We start from the raw sequence: 18,430 nt of genomic DNA, 5'->3' as shown, positions 1-18,430 counted from the left end.
CCCAGCCTGGTTTGGGTTGGAAAGGCCTTAAGATCATCCAGGTCCAACCCCCTGCCATGGGCAGGGACACCTCACACTAAACCAGGTCACCCAAGGCTCTGTCCAACCTGTCCTTGAGCACCACCAGGGATGGAGCATTCACAACCTCCCTGGGCAACCCATTCCAGTGCTTCACCACCCTTACAGTAAAGAGCTCCTCTCTTATACCCAAGCTAAACTTCCCCTGTTTCAGTTTGAACCCATCACCCCTTGTCCTATCACTACAGTCCCTAATGAAGAGTCCATCCTCAGCATCCTTATAGCCCCCCTTCAGACACTGGAAGCTGCTCTGAGGTCTCTTCTCCAGGCTGAACAGCCCCAATATTCTCAGCCCTTCTCCATACAGGAGCTGCTCCAGCCCCTGCTCATCCTCGTGGCCTCCTCTGGCCTTGCTCCAACAGTTCCATGTCCTTCTCATGCTCAGGACACCAGCACTGCACACAGTGCTGCAAGTGAGGTCTCACGGGAGCAGAGCAGAGGGGCAGGATCACCCCCCTCGACCTGCTGGTCACGCTCCTTTTGACGCAGCCTTTCAACAGGGGTGCAGGCTGTTGCTGCCCCAAAAGGATGCTAAATGAGTCCTTTTGTGCTGCTGAAGTAGCTGTGCTTTAACCTCCAGCCTGTTCAACTCTGGGCAAGGCAGGAGGTGCCAGGAACCCGAGCAATGCCCTCACATGTGCAGAGGAGTCCACAGCTGAGCCATCACCCCACACAACACCCAAAGGCATCTCTCACCTGACACTGTTTTCCCCTTATGCAGCTGCGTGCCTCATTCCTCCACATTTACCTGTGGACTCCTCTTAATCTGCTTGGGTTTAAAGAAACTTGCACTCAAAGCACATGTTCCCAGTGGAAACACAATGGAAATGATCCAGTGTATTCCAGAAACACTGGAGCAGAGCACTCAGGTTACATCCTTGTCCAAACCTTACCTACCTGCCTGTCATACCATACCTATCTAGCATTAAAATATCCCCATGAGGCTTCAGGATTAACACTGTGTGGAAGCAAAGAGAAGTATCTGTGTCTCAGGGCTACTCTTTGAGGAAATGTGAATATGCAGATCTATGTTAATGCAGATTTTATGCACCACTTCAGCAGAGCTGTAAGAACCTGACAGGGCTTTGTTTCCAGCTGCAAGCATAAACTTTGGGAAGGTTATTACCAAGCAAGGTGTAAAGGAAGCACAATTACAGCCACATTAGCCATGGGATCTGCTGGGTGGTGGAGGGAAGCTGAGTGCCAGGTCACAAGGGAGCATTCAAAAGCAACCTCAGTGAGCTGCTCTGTGCTGGGGTTTCACTCCTTCATACTTCAAAGAGGCTGAGGGGCTCAATTCTGGGCTCTTATCAGCACTGCCTTGAGCAGAGCAAGTGACCTGATGGCTGGAGCTGCTGTTTTGGCACCTTTCAGGATTCAGATTTCCCAGTTGAAGGGGAAAACAAGAAGTGAGGCTAAACCAAAGCAAAGGGCAGCTGGGTTACACATCCCCAGTAACAGAAATGCCCCCTCACTACAGGGCTCTGTACCTTTGATGAGTCGATACCACTGTTTGCAGACAAGGGCAGCAGTTTTGTGCTCCTGATAGGGCGACAGGAAGGAGAGGATATATTCCAAAACCTCTTCAGGAAGCTCCAGCATTGATCTGTTGTGCCTGGTCTCTTCCACCTCCAGCTCAGTGTGTGGCTCATCATCTTGCTCCATCGTCCCCTCCACCACGGCGTCTTCTGGATCCACAGCCATGAAACCATCATCTTCACTGTCCGAGGAGCTGGCCATGGCATTCCACTTCACAGCTTCAGGAGGGGAAAGAGACAACAGTGAGCTCACAAGGAACATTAACAGCACCAGTGGCCCCAGTTGGCTGGTTTGCACTGTGGGGCCAGGCAGTGACGGGGAAAGAGATCCCCATGGAATTGAGAGCAACCCAAGGTGAGACATGATGGAAGCAACATCTCTGCAGCCCCTGCTCCCCTGTGAAACCAGTTTTGCCAGTAAGCCTGCTCTGCCCTGGGCAGCACAATGGGGGGAAATATCCTTGTCCCATTCCCCCTTAACACCCCCATGTTTTTTCTTCATAGAATCTCAGCCTGGTTTCTGCTGGAAGGGACCTTAAAGCCCATCCAGCTCCAACCCCTGCCACAGGCAGGGACCCCTTCCACTAGAGCAGCTTGCTCCAAGCCCCTGTGTCCAACCTGGCCTTGAACACTGCCAGGGATGGGGCAGCCACAGCTTCTCTGGGCACCCAGGGCCAGCGCCTCAGCACCCTCACAGGGAAGAGCTTCTGCCTAAGAGCTCATCTCAGTCTCCCCTCTGGCAGGTTAAAGCCATTCCCCTTGGCCTGTCCCTACATCCCTTGTCCCAAGACCCTCTCCAGCTTTCCTGCAGCCCCTTCAGGCACTGGAGCTGCTCTCAGGTCTCCCCTTCAGGAGCCTTCTCTTCTCCAGGCTGCCCCAGCCCAGCTCTCTCAGCCTGGCTCCAGAGCAGAGCTGCTCCAGCCCTCGCAGCATCTCCATGGCCTCTTCTGGCCTCGCTCCAACAGCTCCACGTCCCTCTTGTGCTGCTGCCCCAGAGCTGGATCAGGGCTGCAGGGGGGCAGAACGTGCTGTTCAACACTTGCTCAGTTAGTGCTGGCAGTTGGGGAGGGAAGGACATGCTCCTTCCTGTCCCCCAGGATTTACTGCTGCTGAAAGCTGGAGTATCAAATCTTGTCCCTCCAGCTATTCCGAACATCTGCAGTGTAAGGTAATGCACCGACAGAAATACATCAGGAGATAAACCCACCTTAACAAGAGGCTGAGGACAATTTCCAGCTGGCACAGCCTGCAGTTACCCCCATGCTTGTCACTGCAGAACAAATCCCTGGACCTTATTTCCTAGGAAGCAGCTGACCTGTTTTGGGAAGTGGATCCTTTCACCTTCCAACACCACTGGGTGATGACCATGGGACGGAACATCACTGCACAGGTACTGACAGCTCAAACCAGAATCCCACTCATGAGGATGGCTCAGGGGATTTCTCTCCCAGAATCTCCCATCACAAATTCCTTTTGCATCCCTTCCCAGGGATGCAGGTTATAAAGAAGGGACCAAACCAGGGCTCTTATGATGGTGAGCTCAAGTTCCTCCTGATGGCATGCCATGTAGGCAGAGGCTGCCCACATGGACCGGGATGATGGAGTGCAGATCAACACAGTCCATGGGACAAATCCCACCTGCAGCAAGCCCAGGAAGCAAACCCACTGCTCAAGAGGAAGACAAGAGGGTGGCCAAAGATGGAATAACCCATGGAACGTGTTTGAGGTTGGAGGCTTCAATGGGCAGCTCCCACGGAGGAACAGCAAGGTTAAAAAGGGTGAACAAGACATGGAAGGGTGAAGTGAACCATGCGGTGTTCAATACATCCATCCTGATGCAGAGGGGTTTAACACGAGCCTCTAGGCTGTTCATTCAACAACATCCCAAGTCACAAACCCACAGAACACTTGAGGTTGGAAGGAACCTCTCTGGAGGGCATCTTGTCCAAGCCCCTGGTCAAGCAGGGCCACCTAGAGCAGGCTGCCTGGACTGTGTCCAGATGACTCTTGATTATCTCAAGGATGGAAACTTCTCTCTTTGGTGACCAGTGACAGGACATGAGAAAGCAGAATGAAGCTGCTTCAGGGGGAGTTCAGACTGGATATTAGGGAAAAGCGCACCGAGAGGGTGGTGGGTCTCTGGAGCAGTCTCCCCAAGGAAGTTCTCATGGCACCAACCCCATCAGGGTTCAAGGAACACCCCAGTGATGCTCCTTGTCACATCGTTTAGCTTTAGGTAACCCTGCGAGGAGGAGGGAGTTGGACTCAATGACCATTATGGGTCCCTTCCAACTCAAGACACGTTCAGACACAGCTTTTAGCCCAACACATTGCAATACAAGGAGGTAGCAGTTTGTTTTTACCAAACTCTCAGTACCACAGAAAACATGGATGGAAGGAATTTAAGTTACTAGTTATCAGGAATCATAGAATAGTTAGGGTTGGAAAGGACCTTAAGATCATCCAGTTCCAACCCCCCTGCCATGGGCAGGGACACCTCACACTAAACCATGGCACCCAAGGCTCTGTCCAAGCTGGCCTTGAACACCGCCAGGGATGGAGCATTCACAACCTCCCTGGGCAACCCATTCCAGTGCCTCACCACCCTTACAGTAAAGAATTTCCTCCTTATATCCAATCTAAACTTCCCCTGTTTCAGTTTGAGCCCGTTACCCCTTGTCCTGTCACTACAGTCCCTAATGAAGAGTCCATCCTCAGCATCCTTATAGCCCCCCTTCAGACACTGGAAGCTGCTTTGAGGTCAAGTAAGCTGTTGTAACAAGCTGCCAGAGATGCAAAGTGTAAGGACTGTAGTGACAGGACAAGGGGTGCTGGTTTCAAACTGAAACGGGAAGTTCAGGTTGGAGATAAGGCAGAAGCTCTTCCCTGTGAGGGTGCTGAGGCGCTGGCACAGGGTGCCCCGAGAAGCTGTGGCTGCCCCATCCCTGGCAGTGTTCAAGGCCAGGTTGGACACAGGGGCTTGGAGCAAGCTGCTCTAGTGGAAGGGGTCCCTGCCTGTGGCAGGGGTTGGAACTGGATGAGCTTTAAGGTCCCTTCCAACACAAACCAGTCTGAGAATCTCTCACTGCCTTCCCCAGCTAAAGCCAGGGTTTCCCCAGGCTGGCACGCACACAAGAGCCATGGGAATAGCAGACAGCAGAGCTTCAGAGTGGAAAAGCTTTCCCTGACAACCAATTCCTGCTCAAAACCTGACGTGTGACAGCACTGCTGTGCTTCTGTCAGCCCCAGGGGCTGTCAATCTGCAGTGGAAACCACGTCAAAATGAAACTCCCAGTTCCCATCCTGACAGATGCTCCGGTGTCTCCCGTGTCACAAATCCTTCTCCGAGACAATGTTGTGACAGAGAGGGGCTGGAACCCCACGCTGAGAGCAGCAAACTGCATTACACAGCAGATAAAGCACCAATTCCCAAAAGTTAACAAATGGAAAACTAAGGGAAAAAAAAAGAACAAGTGGAGCTGGGCTAAAAAAACTGATTCAACCCAGAGGGTTGGGACTTTTCCAAGCCAAAGCATCCATCACTGCGAGGAGCACGCACTGATTTCCATCCTGACACAGCATGGCAGGAAGCCAAGCTGCCGGTATTCCAGCCTCGGGATGCGGGGAGGCTGGAGGAAGGCGGGTTGGGAAACTGGAGCAGCACATCCACCCAGGCAGAGGAGGTGTTTCACAACCCAGGAACGTGCTACAAACCCAAACAGGAGCCTGTCTGCAGCCAGATCAGATCCAAGAAGACACCTGCGGGTGACAGTGTGGAGCGTAAGCCTCGGCTCGCCAGGTTCCCACAGACCCGCTGTGGTGCTGAGGTTTGGAAGCAGAGGTTGTGTGTGATTCCCAACAGCTTTTATTTGCCCTTTAAACAACATCCCGAACCCGCTGGAGGATCCCAGCTGGGAAAGGCAGGAATGAACGCCTGGCTAGGAGGGGTTTTCCAATTATTAAATCCCAATTTCATTTCTCTGGAGTAGGTTTGGGAAAAACACAAGTTCATCACAGGCACAAACACAGCTTAGGGGTTAGAACAGCATCCCTAAGGCCAATTTAAGAAGACAGGAGAAGCAGGAAACCCCTCACTGCCTCAAATAGCACATGAATGTGCACATCATAGAATCCCAGCCTGCTTTGGGTTGAAGGGACCTTAGAGCTCATCCAGCTCCAACCCCTGCCACGGGCAGGGACCCCTTCCACTAGAGCAGCTTGCTCCAAGCCCCTGTGTCCAACCTGGCCTTGAACACTGCCAGGGATGGGGCAGCCACAGCTTCTCTGGGCACCCTGTGCCAGCGCCTCAGCACCCTCACAGGGAAGAGCTTCTGCCTAAGAGCTCATCTCAGTCTCCCCCCTGGCAGGTTAAAGCCATTCCCCTTGGCCTGTCCCTACATCCCTTGTCCCAAGCCCCTCTCCAGCTTTCCTGCAGCCCCTTCAGGCACTGGAGCTGCTCTCAGGTCTCCCCTTCAGGAGCCTTCTCTTCTCCAGGCTGACCCAGCCCAGCTCTCTCAGCCTGGCTTCAGAGCAGAGCTGCACATTTTGTCTGGCCTTACCAGACCACTTGTTAATATTATCAGTATTCCAATGCATCCACTTGTTTAGATCCTTGTTTTCGATGTGTTTAAGTGACAAAAACCTCCTCCAGGCTTTCACATCCACCTGGTGCTGTTTCCAGAAGGAAAGCAAGGCCATAGCAAGCAATAAACCCAACTCCCAAAAGACAAGACTCAGTCAAAATAACCCTTCAAGCCTGACCTGTCATGGGTGTGGATTTTACTCTTATGACACAGGAACAACAGACTGGGAATAACCACCCCCGAGGGCAAAGCAGCAAAACCCTGTCCCAGAACTCTGCTCCAACACTGGAAAAGGGAAAAGCAAGCCAGGTAAGAGAGCTCAAGCATCCCAGGCAGCTCCTATTACCAACTATTCAGCAGATGCACAGGAGAGCATCCCATGGAGGTGTTTTTCCTACATCAGAGCAGTGTTTCTGTCCCGCTTGCCCTTAGTGGGGATGCAGGAGGTGCTTTCTCACCCATCCTGGCTCTCTGGGGGCTCTCTGCTTGCACCAGCCTGGGCTGCAGCTTGGCCAAGGGCTAAAATGAACCTTAGAGCACTCCAGAAGCTGCAGGGAAGGGACTGAAGCAGTTGTGTCTCATCCAAAAGTACAACTCCATTAAGCTGCTGGGATGCATCCAGCAGCCCCGCTCTGCTTGGATCGATCTCTGCATTGGTCACCAAGAGCCCCTTGAAGCATCATATCCTATTTTGCACCCTCCAAGCCTCTGGTTTCCGAGAAATGCCTTTATATTGCAGCAGCAGCAACGGTTTATGGTGTTCAGAAATCAGGCTGAAGCTCTACCAAGGAGGAATTGCAGCTACTTAAAATAACACATAAGGAAACGCTAGAAGGGCAACTGAACGGGGCTGTGCCAGTGCTGATCAGATTGGCCCTTCCTAAAAGCTGTGTCTCTGCCAGTTGGCACAACACTTTATAACTCTTTTCCTCCTTTCAGAGCACTTCAGTTTTCCCTCTCAGCCATTTAAGAACCTGCTATTTATTCTGCTAAAGTAACTACCCACTGCAGTGGAACAAACAGATCACAGAACCATGGGTTGGGTTGGATGGGACCTTAAAGCTCACCCAGTTCCAACCCCTGCCACGGGCAGGGACACCTTCCACTAGAGCAGCTTGCTCCAAGCCCCTGTGTCCAACCTGGCCTTGAACACTGCCAGGGATGGGGCAGCCACAGCTTCTCTGGGCACCCTGTGCCAGCGCCTCAGCACCCTCACAGGGAAGAGCTTCTGCCTAAGAGCTCATCTCAGTCTCCCCTCGGGCAGGTTGAAGCCATTCCCCTTGGCCTGTCCCTACAGGCCCTTGTCCAAAGCCCCTCTCCAGATGAGGACTATTAAATGTGGATGGAAAGGACAATGAGGTTTAACGCTTCTTGAAGCCTGGTAATGGCATCAAGGCAGGCTGCAGCCTGCTCCTGCAAACCCCCTCTTGACCCACCAAGGTTTTCCTACCTGCAGACACCAATCCTGGCTCCATGGACCCCCATTCACAGATGTGGGTGGCATCAGTGGTTCCCATCCTGAGCTACCTCCTCTTCTCCACAGCTCTCGGCTGCTTTAAGAAGTGCCTGAAGAACCCGCAGGGTTTTCAAGTCAACAGATTTTAGTGGTGGTGGGGAAAAGGCTCCGAGGGAAAGCTCCCGACTGAAAAGAAGAGGCCGTACAAGAGGACTGAGTCAGAGCACATTACGCATGAGGGAACGCTCATTTTCGCATGCCACAAAACACTTCTCTCTCCAAACATGAGCACAGCAGTGATGTTCTCACCGGGGGGAAAACCAATGAAGGTGTGTGAAAGGACCCAGCCCTGCTCCGGCTGGAAGGAGACAGGGACTCTGTGAACAGAACAGTTAATTGCACTTGGCAATCAGGAGCTCCGGTGTTCAGCTAGGGCTGGGAGATAGCAACTAACCCGCTTCAGACTCTTCCTCAACCTTTGCAACTGCTTATTGTGCTTGTCAACAGCCCCATCGGCACAGCAGGGGAGCATTTATGGAGCTATTTAGACCTTTTCGGCTTATTCTCTTACCCACTTTAAACTCTCCATCAAACAGACACATTTAATAGTAAGTTTTAGGCTGCTTTCCTTGCAAAACAAGCCTGTATTGGGAAGGGCTTGTTTTGCATGACATTGTATTGTATGGTGCAGCTGTGCTAGCAGCAGCAGCTTCCCTCCCACCTCCAGTTTGTTTTCCCTACCATCAGTCACCCTACAGAAACTCAAGCCCTTTTCTAGTGATAAAAGGGAAAAATACAGTGTATTTCCTAGCTGGAAGTGCTATTTAAAGAAAGCAACAGCACAGGGAGCAAAAGGTCTGCTGGAGCCACTGGATTCAGGGTAGGGATAAACACCGATAAGCACGATGATGTTTCCAGTCCTCCCAAACTGGTACCAGCTAAATCACCCCATTTGAAACCCAACTGCTGGAGAGGTTCAACAGTGGGGAAGAAAGCAGATTTTAGTCACAAAAAGGAAAACAAAGCCTCTGGAGAGCAAATGATGAGCAATATCCTGTCTGTGGGGCTGTGGAGCATCACCCAGAGGAGAAGGTGAGACCTCGGGATCCCTGCTCCACGCTTGTCTCATCCCTGCAAACCAGGCAGTTCCAATCACTTTGAAGCAGAGCTTTTCCCTTTTTTAATCCCCTTTTGCTGCTCTTCCACAGGAAATCGTGTTTCTGCTTTCACATAAGAGCCACAAAGCCAAGGGTTTCCTAAATTCCCTCTGTGAGTGTGAAGTTCAACTGCAGACCTTGCAGCACAACCTCCCTGCGTGTGCTTTGCCTGTTAAACCAGGACCTTTACAGAGAATCCAGAGGCAAATTCCAAATGAGCTGACTTCATTCTGCAGTGCCAGCTAACCTGCACCACGCTGGGATGAAACAGCATGAGAACAACTGAATGGTAATTGATATGGCTGGAATAAAAAGGTTTTGTTACCCGAAATCCTCCTGCTCTGCTGATGAACCAGCCCGATTCCTGCTCAGTTCTAGTCTAAGCTTTCATCTAAAGTAGGAATATAACATGCTGCAGCAAGATTTATTGCACAAACAGCACAGCAACCTAAACATAAATCCTGCTTAACCCATCTTCCTAGAGGAGCACTGGAAATGAGAAAGGGAATTGGATTTATTATAGGAACACAAACCTCCACGTGGGTTCTATGCTTGGTTTAGTGTACAGCTCATGAGAACAAGGGGGAAGAGCAGAGGTGAATGATGCTGCGCTGCAGGTGTCCACAGCAGAATGGGACGTTCCCATCTGCTGATGGAATAAACAGGAGAAAAGCTCAGAATTGGCCAAAAAGCTGAATAAAATATTAACAGATCAAGAACTGGACCAAGAAGTGACGGCACCAGAACCATCCCTGCAGAAAACTGCCTGGAGCACCCAACAACCAAACAACAAATGGTACTTGGAGACTTCCTGCTTTCTTTTGACACTGTTATTAACCTGTAAAAGGCTGCAAGTTGTTTAAAACCTGTCAAAAGCAGAGAAGCTGTGGCTGCCCCATCCCTGGCAGTGTTCAAGGCCAGGTTGGACACAGGGGCTTGGAGCAAGCTGCTCTAGTGGAAGGGGTCCCTGCCCATGGCAGGGGTTGGGGCTGGAGGAGCTTTAAGGTCCCTTTCAACCCAAACTACCCTATGATTCCATGTAACCCAGCTTGATGGGCACTGGCAGTGCAAAATAAGCTGTTATATTACTTATTAGGTACCACTTCAGCTCACACATGTGCTGTTGGCCGAGAAGCCTCAATTTAATCCCACCAGGCATTAAATACATTGAATCTTTGGTTAAAAGGGTGGTGCAGGTGGGTCAGGCATCTATATACAGGGCACTGTGCTCTTTGGGCTTTCCTGCTGGAAATTCCAGCCTCCATGTGTGCTCCTTCAACTCCAAATCAGTAACTGCTCAATGACATTACATCCATCCAACCAAACCCCAGCAACATCCCTGCCTGTGGCACAGGGCTGGAACTGGATGATCTTAAGGTCCTTTCCAACCCAAACCATTCTATGACTCTATAATATCAACCCTAGTTGGGGTTTTCCAAACGCAGGAAGGGTCATTCCAGCAGCTTAGACCCAAATTTGGCTTGTTTAAAGAACTGCTCCTCTCTGGGGCAATAAAGGGCTGGTCTGCATCGAGGTTTGCCCATCGCCTCCACTGAACCCCCATACACGTTGTAGGGCTGAGCAGGGAGCAGGATCTGGGGCTCACGCACTCCCTCTGCCGGCTCCCTGCCAGCTCCTGCTGAAGCTTTCGCCTCGCCTGAACTCCATGCACCTGAACAAACCATCATGATTCACTGCACAGGGAAGGCAAAACTGCACGCGAGCCCTTCACCGGCAAATAAGAGGCTTTGAGACTTGGAAACAGAGGATTTACCAAGAAAATGGGCAGATGCTTCTCCTGTTGGAGCGTACGCTGAGGATAAACAGCTTGTACAGATAAAAACAGCTGAGGGGATTTATTCAAACCTGTTGGTGATGATTCAACAGCAAGAACTCGGTAACAGCAGCAAACACACCACAGCACATCCTGAAAGAGCTGTCACCTTCCTCCTTCACTGAGGTAGTGCAGCAGGGCTGGAGCTCATGGGCACCACTTGAAAGCTGCAGGTCAGTTACCTGGAAAAGGGGCTTTGGACAGGGGATGTAGGGACAGGCCAAGGGGAATGGCTTTAACCTGCCCGAGGGGAGACTGAGATGAGCTCTTAGGCAGAAGCTCTTCCCTGGGAGGGTGCTGAGGCGCTGGCACAGGGTGCCCAGAGAAGCTGTGGCTGCCCCATCCCTGGCAGTGTTCAAGGCCAGGTTGGACACAGGGGCTTGGAGCAAGCTGCTCTAGTGGAAGGGGTCCCTGCCTGTGGCAGGGGCTGGAGCTGGATGAGCTCTGAGGTCCCCTCCAACTCAAACCACTCTGGGGTTCTGTGATGACTCTGGGGACAGCATAAATGACACAGCACTCGCTGCTTTTCCACAGACATCTCTTTCACCCACCAAAGCCACTCAAAGTGGTTCATCTGTATACAGGTTTCAGGCAAATGAAGGCAAATTTATAACTGAACCCTGAGGAAAACACGTGCTGCTGACCTGAAACCCAGCCCGGGTCTGACTGCAGGAAAACTAAGCCTGAAAACACAAGTGTGAAAAATCATTTCTCTGTTTTCCATTTTCACACAGCCCAAAGCCCCTTTCTACATCCAAACCACCCAGAAAACCTGCTCAGGCCAAAGAATTCCATTGGAAATGCCTTTGGGAAGGGTTTGCTCACAGAAAGTAGGAGGTCCCCAAACACATTGGCTGATTTTGCCAGGCTGCAGCAATGCTTTTCAGTGCGGTTGGGATGAATTTTGAGACAACCACGTCTTCCCTTTGCACTGTATAACCTGGTGACTCCAAACAGCTGCTCCCAGCACAATTCCCACTGCAGTCCTGGAGGTGCCCACGTGCAGAGCAAACACTGCCACAGGAAAAAGCACCATGGCAAGTGTCAGAATCCGACCCGGCACACGACTTCCTTGGCCAGGAAAGCCCTGGATCACATCCACCTCCTCAGCTCAGCCAGCAGAACAGGCAGCTCAGGAATGTCGTTTCCTACCAATGCATCGCCTGTGGGTGAGTCTCTGCTGTCTGCAGCCATCGGCCTTTTTCCTCCTGGGAGCTCCTCTGGTCTGCAGGGTTCTGAGCTTCACTGAGGGCACTCACCGGGTGTTTCCTCTCCCTTTCCTGCCCTGTGAAACTTGGGGAATTTGAGGATCACAGAATGAATCCCAGACTGGTTTCTGTTGGAAGGCACTTAAAGCACATCCAGCTCCAACCCCTGCCATGGGCAGGGACCCCTTCCACTAGAGCAGCTTGCTCCAAGCCCCTGTGTCCAGCCTGCCCTTGAACACTGCCAGGGATGGGGCAGCCACAGCTTCTCTGGGCACCCTGTGCCAGTGCCCTGAGCCCTTCATCCTTTTGTTGACTCAAGCACAAAGGGACACAGGATCAGGAATTAGTGTGAGAGGGAAGCAAACTGCATGAGCTTTGCTTCCAAAACAACCCTGACAAAAGGCACCAAGAGACAAGACACACACACATGGGTCCACATGACATCCTTCAGCTCTTCAAGCGACTTAAATAAGCAGTGTCAGTGCCCACACTGCAGCACTGGCCACAGAAACCAGGCAACCTCCTGTTGCTTCACCCAGCGAGACAAGCAGTCAAGATTAAGGCTTCCAACACTGCTGCAACATTCCAGTTTAATGTTTCACTGCGGGAACGGGGAATGAAGTTTAATGCTCAGGCAAATCAAGTGAAACAAACACCAGGTCAAGGTCAGGCAGCTGGTCCTGCCAAGTGCTCACACTGAAGCCTCCAGGTTCGCCCTGCGACGTGGTCTTTGGCTTAGCACCCGCATGGGAAGGAGGAAGAGTGGGGAAGGATTTCAGTTTTGCAATGACCGAAGCTGCTCTGCAGCTGAATTCACACCCACAACGTTCCTCCATCCACTGAGAAATGTGAGTGACGAGCAGTCACTGGAGAGATTTCATCACAAGGGAAGATGAGCTCAAGGCTACTTCCAAGCCAAAGAGAAGAAGGATGCAGTGGGAAAAGCCATGTCTTAGTGCAGACTCAGCAGCCAAGGTTCAGTTTAAATCAATACCCCAGTGTTCAGATGGTGCTGACTTGGCAGCAGCTGGTGCAATGGTCCGATTGTGGTGAGCAAGCAGGGTGCTGAGATATCTCACACCATCTCCGCATGGACATCAGCAGTGTCTGAGCACAGCAAACAATGTTCTCCTCCTGAGCTTAACTCCTTGCTGCTGGGTTGTGGCATGCACTGGGTGTGTAACACACTAACATGGGTTTTCATGATGTCCACTCTCCTCAGATCTGCATTCCACCTTCAAACTAGTCTGTGTAATTCCTGGTAGGAAGCCTTTGATGAAAGCTACCAGCTCTGGAGTTAACCATCTAGCAAGTATTGCCCAGGAGCAAGGCTGGATCACCCCACAGAGAACTGAAGGGCAGAGCTGTTTAAACAGCAATTGCAACAACACAAAGTATTTTCTCTCTCTCAATGGTGGGAAAAAAAGAGTTTCCATGGATAGATCCACACCCAGACAGAAACCCCTCTGGCCACAGAGCACCCACCTGCCTGACACAGCTTCCAACACCTTCACACATGGCACAAGCACAGCATCAGGTGTCCCAGTGCCGGGCTCGTGGTGATTATCCCCATTCCATAAGTACAGAAGCATCGAGAAGCTGAGGTCGAACAAGCCCTGGGCAGCACTGGGATTACAATAGAGCGTCCCAGCTCCCTGACCTGTGCTGAAGAAATGGGGTCACCTCCTCCCTCCAGTTCAGATAAGCACAGCACCAAGAGCTCTGGGTTTGAGCTGGGAACAACGATAGGCTGATCAAGGAGAAAGAGGTGATGGGGAAGAGAGGAAGATGTCTGAAAAGCAGGCACAGATTTAAGTGCTTGCCTTGACAGCTGGGAAGAGCATGCCCAACCCATCACTGGGGTTTGTTAGCAGAAGATACCAACTAGGGAGAGCCAGCACCCCTCAGTCTCTGCGATCTGAGCCTACGTACGTACCCCTTTGTCACACTGGAACGAGAGAAGAGCGGTGCCTCAGGCTCTGCAAGCACGAGATGTCAGCGAAGGGCATCACCAGAGCCTGGTTAAGAGGCAGACACGGGTCTGGCTGAGGCAGTGCGGTCTCCTCATCACCCAAACCCCATCAGAGCCACTGGCAGTCCCCTGCAGTCCCTGTCAGTGCAGTGCTGGCAGGAGCAGAGGATTCCTTTAAGACGTTAGGGAGGTAAAGCAGATGGGGAGGGAAGGAGAAATACTTTTCGGCGATACGAGCTTGCAAAACAGCCTGCCGGGTGGTGGCAACTGCAACCCTGTTATTACAGAACAGGGAGGACTGCTCTGTGTCCCCTCGGAGGCTTCAAGGGACAGGGATATAAGGACAAAGCCCCAGGGAAGAGCCACGCACTCCATGTGAGGGGCTACAAACAGCATCAACAACCCCACCAAGCACAGGCCTTGAAGCAACTGAGCCCCCTCCAGGGACACACAACCCAGCAATTCCATGTAAAACACATTTTCTGAGCCACCCTACAGGCTGGAGGAGGATTTGCTGCAGTTTCCACACAGGCTGGGAACTGGCTTCTCTTTTTATAGGCTTTTCTTTTATTCCCTAGCTAATGATGAAGGTGATGTTCTGAGGAGCAAAAGCACTGCCAGTCACGGATGCATCACCATGGGGAAAGCAGTTCTTTCTGTCCTACATGTCATAGCTCATGTTAGCTCTTTAGGGAGGCTTCAAGCTACCAGATATTCAATACTAAGAAAGAGAAGACCCCAAAATACAAGTCAAATCCACGTTATACTCATAAGCAAATAAAAAATAAGGGAAATTGAGAGCACCTCTGCCACTCAAGGGCACCCCTTTTGAACTGATAACCACAGCCTGGCCTCACACTGAGCGCAACATCATCACACAGCATGAAACTCCAGGACACCACAGCATCCAAAAGCCAGGTTCAGAGCAGGCTGAAGCATCCCCCATGACCCTGTCTGGGGAACAGGTCACCACTGCTCTGAACACTGAAGGTCCAGGAGGTTTGATGGAGTCATGATGGGGAAAGAAAACAGCTGCCTAAAAACAAACGCAGGAAAGGAACGTGTTCCACAGGGCAGAGGGCAGGTGGTGGCTCCTGGAGCTCAATAACTGCAGGATGGATGTGACAACAATGGCACAAAGTAGCTGCTTTTGGGTTTCTTAAGGTGTTTCGGGCAAGTGCCTTCACACAGTGGCAGAAGGAGCCGATGTGCAGCTGACAGCAGGGACAAGAGAAAGATTCACTGGCAGTGCTTGGCTTGTGTAGAGCTGTGCTTTTTGGACAGGCTCAGTACCCTGCATGCACTCTGCCTCTTCCCTGGAAGCTCACCATGAGGATAACAGCACCAAAGGGGGTTGGGATCACAAAATATGGGGATTGTTAAGGTTAACATGTGTTTTCGGTAATGATCTTCAGCATTCAGTGACAGCCCCTTGGTCTTACCCCTGACCCGAGGCAGCAGAACAAGTCCTAACACCATCCCTTCCAACCAACTCAAATCAAAGCATCTCTGCACCAAACACAACTTGCTCTGGAGAGCTGGAGCACCCCTAAATGCATCTCGAAGCCCTGATGGGGCTGTCACTACTGATCTGAGGTTGGACAAGGCTGGCAGTGGAAGGGAGCATCCCCACACCTCATCAGTATGGACCTCCTGAGAAGCCCCAGAGCAATTCAAGCAGCTCTGCCACCTCGCCTTCAGCCTTCAGAGGCCCACACTGCTACAAAACATGCACAAACACAGGACAAAATAAGCCAGACAAGCATTTCAAAACGAGTCTGAAACACAGAAGACACAGAGCACATGAGCTGCAAACGTTGCCTGGACTATACTAGATAGGGGGAATATTAACATTTCAAGCCACAGATGTTTCAGTAGGTGTTCAGCAGGCAAACACAAATACCACGGAGCTGGGGAAGCAAATAGAGATCACAGCATGGTCCAGTGTGGATGCAGCAAAGCTCTAGGAGAACATCTGCAGCTCCTGAAAGCAGACTCCTGAAGGCAGGAGCCCTGTTTGCTGCACGTTGCCCAACACAAGGCACAGTGTTCCATTCGGATGCGTCACCCTGCTCTCCTTTAATCTAAGACACAAGCAAGTTGAAAAGGGATTCTGACCTGAATATCTACACTACATCAAAAGCTGCATTAGCTGCTAATGGCAGCACAACCCAGATACCTGGATGCAGCTCCTGGGGATATCACCAACTGCAGATGGTCCCACTCAGGTCAGAAAACTGCACTCAAAAGGAGCTCCAACCTGGAAAAGCACCCATTGAGCACGTTATCAGGGCCATCTGTCCTCTTTTCACAGGGTTTTATCTAGATATGGACCAGATCTGAGCCCCTCTCTGCCTCTGACACCTTTCAGAAGCCCTCTCAGACATCCCCACATAACGCTGCAGTTCAAAGCCAAGGGCTTGAAGCTTATTTATATCCAACCTTAAGGACAATTTGTGAGGGCAAAGCCTGGCTCGGTGTTTCCCAACAAAGCTCGCCATGCCTAAATATACAGGGGAAAAGAACTTCCCTCTGAGGAGCAGCTCTATTTACACAGAAAGTGGGAAGCCTTTTCCAGCAGCCCTCACTCACATCCTGTGGAAGCGGCTGGAACGGGCAGCGGGTGAAGCTGCCAAACCCCAAGGCTGCTTTGAAGCCCTGCAGGGACCTTCACAAACCAGTTGTGTGCTGGGAACACAGGGAGAAAGGACCATCCCCTTCACCCCAGTGCTGGTGCCGCTGCTCCGGAGGGAACTCGAATCACAACTGGAAATCACACACACTGCTTGGAAAGCCGGCGAGCAGAGCAGTAAAATCCTGTCAAACCCAAGAGCTTCACTTCCCAATGTGGAAAAAATGCTGCTTGGGTGGAGTCAGCCATCAGGGAGAACAGCAGGTAAGACAGCAGGAAAAACATGCACAAACATCTTCACTATGTGAAAACAAGCACTGGATGTGATTCTGCCTCTGAGAGGAGCACGCAGGTACAAAAGACACAGTGAGGACTGGACACGGTGCAGGAACAGCAATCGTTGCTTGCCCGAATCCTGCCCAGGAGCCTGCTCTCTCCTCTCCCACTTCTGACAGCAGGGAAAGACCGACCCCAGGCAAACCCAAGGGACACAACCTAAGGGAAAGCCAGCAGCATTGAGCCTTTCTGTGGCACAAGTGTAAGGAAAAAGGAAGGGAGGACGGTGGGAACACGCAGGGCTACGGAAATGTGGGAACAACAGCGAGTCCCTTAACTCCTGAATTAACCATCCAGCCCCGAGATTTGGCTCTTCAGCAGGGCCAAGCCCAGGCTGCAACTGCTGCGCTGTGATATCAAACCCTGCATCAGCATCACGGACCTGGGGCTTCACGAGGCAGAGGATGGGTACAGGCATCCTGCCACCAGGCTGGGGATGTGAGCTCCAGTGTGATGGATTGTAAGGCATGCTCCTTTCAGGAGAGGGGAGGGCTCCCAGCTGCTGAGCTGCAGCACGAGCCAGGTTCCCCAGTGAGGATTAAACCCCATTTTAACCCCAGCACCATCCCTGGTGCTCAGTCGGGTTGTCCACACAGCCCCCATGTACCGACCCGACCCACCACACCGCAGCCCAGCACTTCAGTCCGGTTCTCTTTTGTTCTTCCCCCCCCAAACATGAATGAGACTTTAGGTTATCAAGGGCACGATTCCAAGGCTCCTAACAAACGCCCTGCTCCATCTGGAAACCCAAACGGGCTCCAAAGGAGAGGAGAGGGCTGCACAGCATGAGCTAATCCTGCCGAGCCCCTGCAGTGCCTGCCCAGCCCCAGCCCAGCCCCGTCGTGACAAGGGAAACACCACTAAATGAAGCCGTTCTCTCATCGCCCACCACAGACCAGCACCGAAGACAATGGCGAGGAAGGACCCAGCCTCATCGCTTCAATACAAGGCTCCGAGGGACCAAAACAAGCGCAGGGCGAGCAGCACACACGGCACGAACGCGAGATGTGGCTTCCTTAATGGGGAACAAGCAGGGGCTGAGCCTCACCTTTTGTCTTTAGACACGGAGGAGCCGCCTCTGAGGCTGGGGGCACCCCAGCCCGCAGCTCAAACGCTGCTTTTGGGGAGAAATCCGTTTTTTTTTCTTAGAGAAAGGGCAGGTTTTCCCTATCCCCAGCAGTAACAAGACCTGAGGCTGCGCTCCCCTCTCCCGCGGGGCAGGGAACGAACGGGCTTCCCCCCTTCACTGGGGCGAGCAGCCCTCGGGGACCGGGCACAGCACCCCCTAACCCGGGGGAAGAGGGGCTCGGCCCCTTCGCCGTGCCCCCCTCCGGGCTCGGCCTAGCCCCCCGCCGCCGCCGCCCCCCGGGGGAAGGGTCACTACCCGCCCCACGGAGCCCGCCGCTCACCTCCCTTCGCCCGCCGCAGCCAGGCCGAGCCCTCAGGGCTGCCGGCCCCGGGTCCGCCGCGTCGCCCGGGTGACGGCTCGAACCGGCACCGCCATCTTCCTCCCCTCCCTCCCGTCCGCCGCCAACCGCCGCTCCGGAGCGCACCGCGCAGGCTCCTTCCCCTCACGTAACGGCGCGGCGAGGGGCGCCATGATGGGGAGGTCAAGTGCAGCCCGCCCGCCCGCCCG

The 18,430-nt window shown here is 52.5% G+C and overlaps 1 protein-coding gene across 1 annotated transcript in view; it reads right to left on the bottom strand.

Annotated features, from left to right (window-relative positions):
* The window catches only part of FBXO42 (F-box protein 42), a 51,154-nt gene extending 32,806 nt beyond the window's left edge, over positions 1-18,348 (bottom strand). Inside the window, exons 1-2 of the mRNA XM_062623621.1 lie at positions 18,204-18,348; positions 1,569-1,835 (exon numbers count right to left, since the gene is read on the bottom strand). Coding sequence (XP_062479605.1) covers positions 1,569-1,818 — 250 coding nt within the window. The 5' untranslated portion in view covers positions 1,819-1,835; positions 18,204-18,348. The remainder of the gene's footprint in view (positions 1-1,568; positions 1,836-18,203) is intronic.
* Positions 18,349-18,430: the final 82 nt, after the last annotated feature.

The sequence above is a fragment of the Pezoporus occidentalis genome, unplaced genomic scaffold, assembly GCF_034315485.1.
Source record: "Pezoporus occidentalis ecotype Australia unplaced genomic scaffold, CSIRO_AGI_Poc_V1 ctg255, whole genome shotgun sequence".
In the NCBI taxonomy this organism is placed as follows: Eukaryota; Metazoa; Chordata; class Aves; order Psittaciformes; family Psittacidae; genus Pezoporus; species Pezoporus occidentalis.
This window is presented reverse-complemented; position numbering and strand designations above follow the sequence as displayed.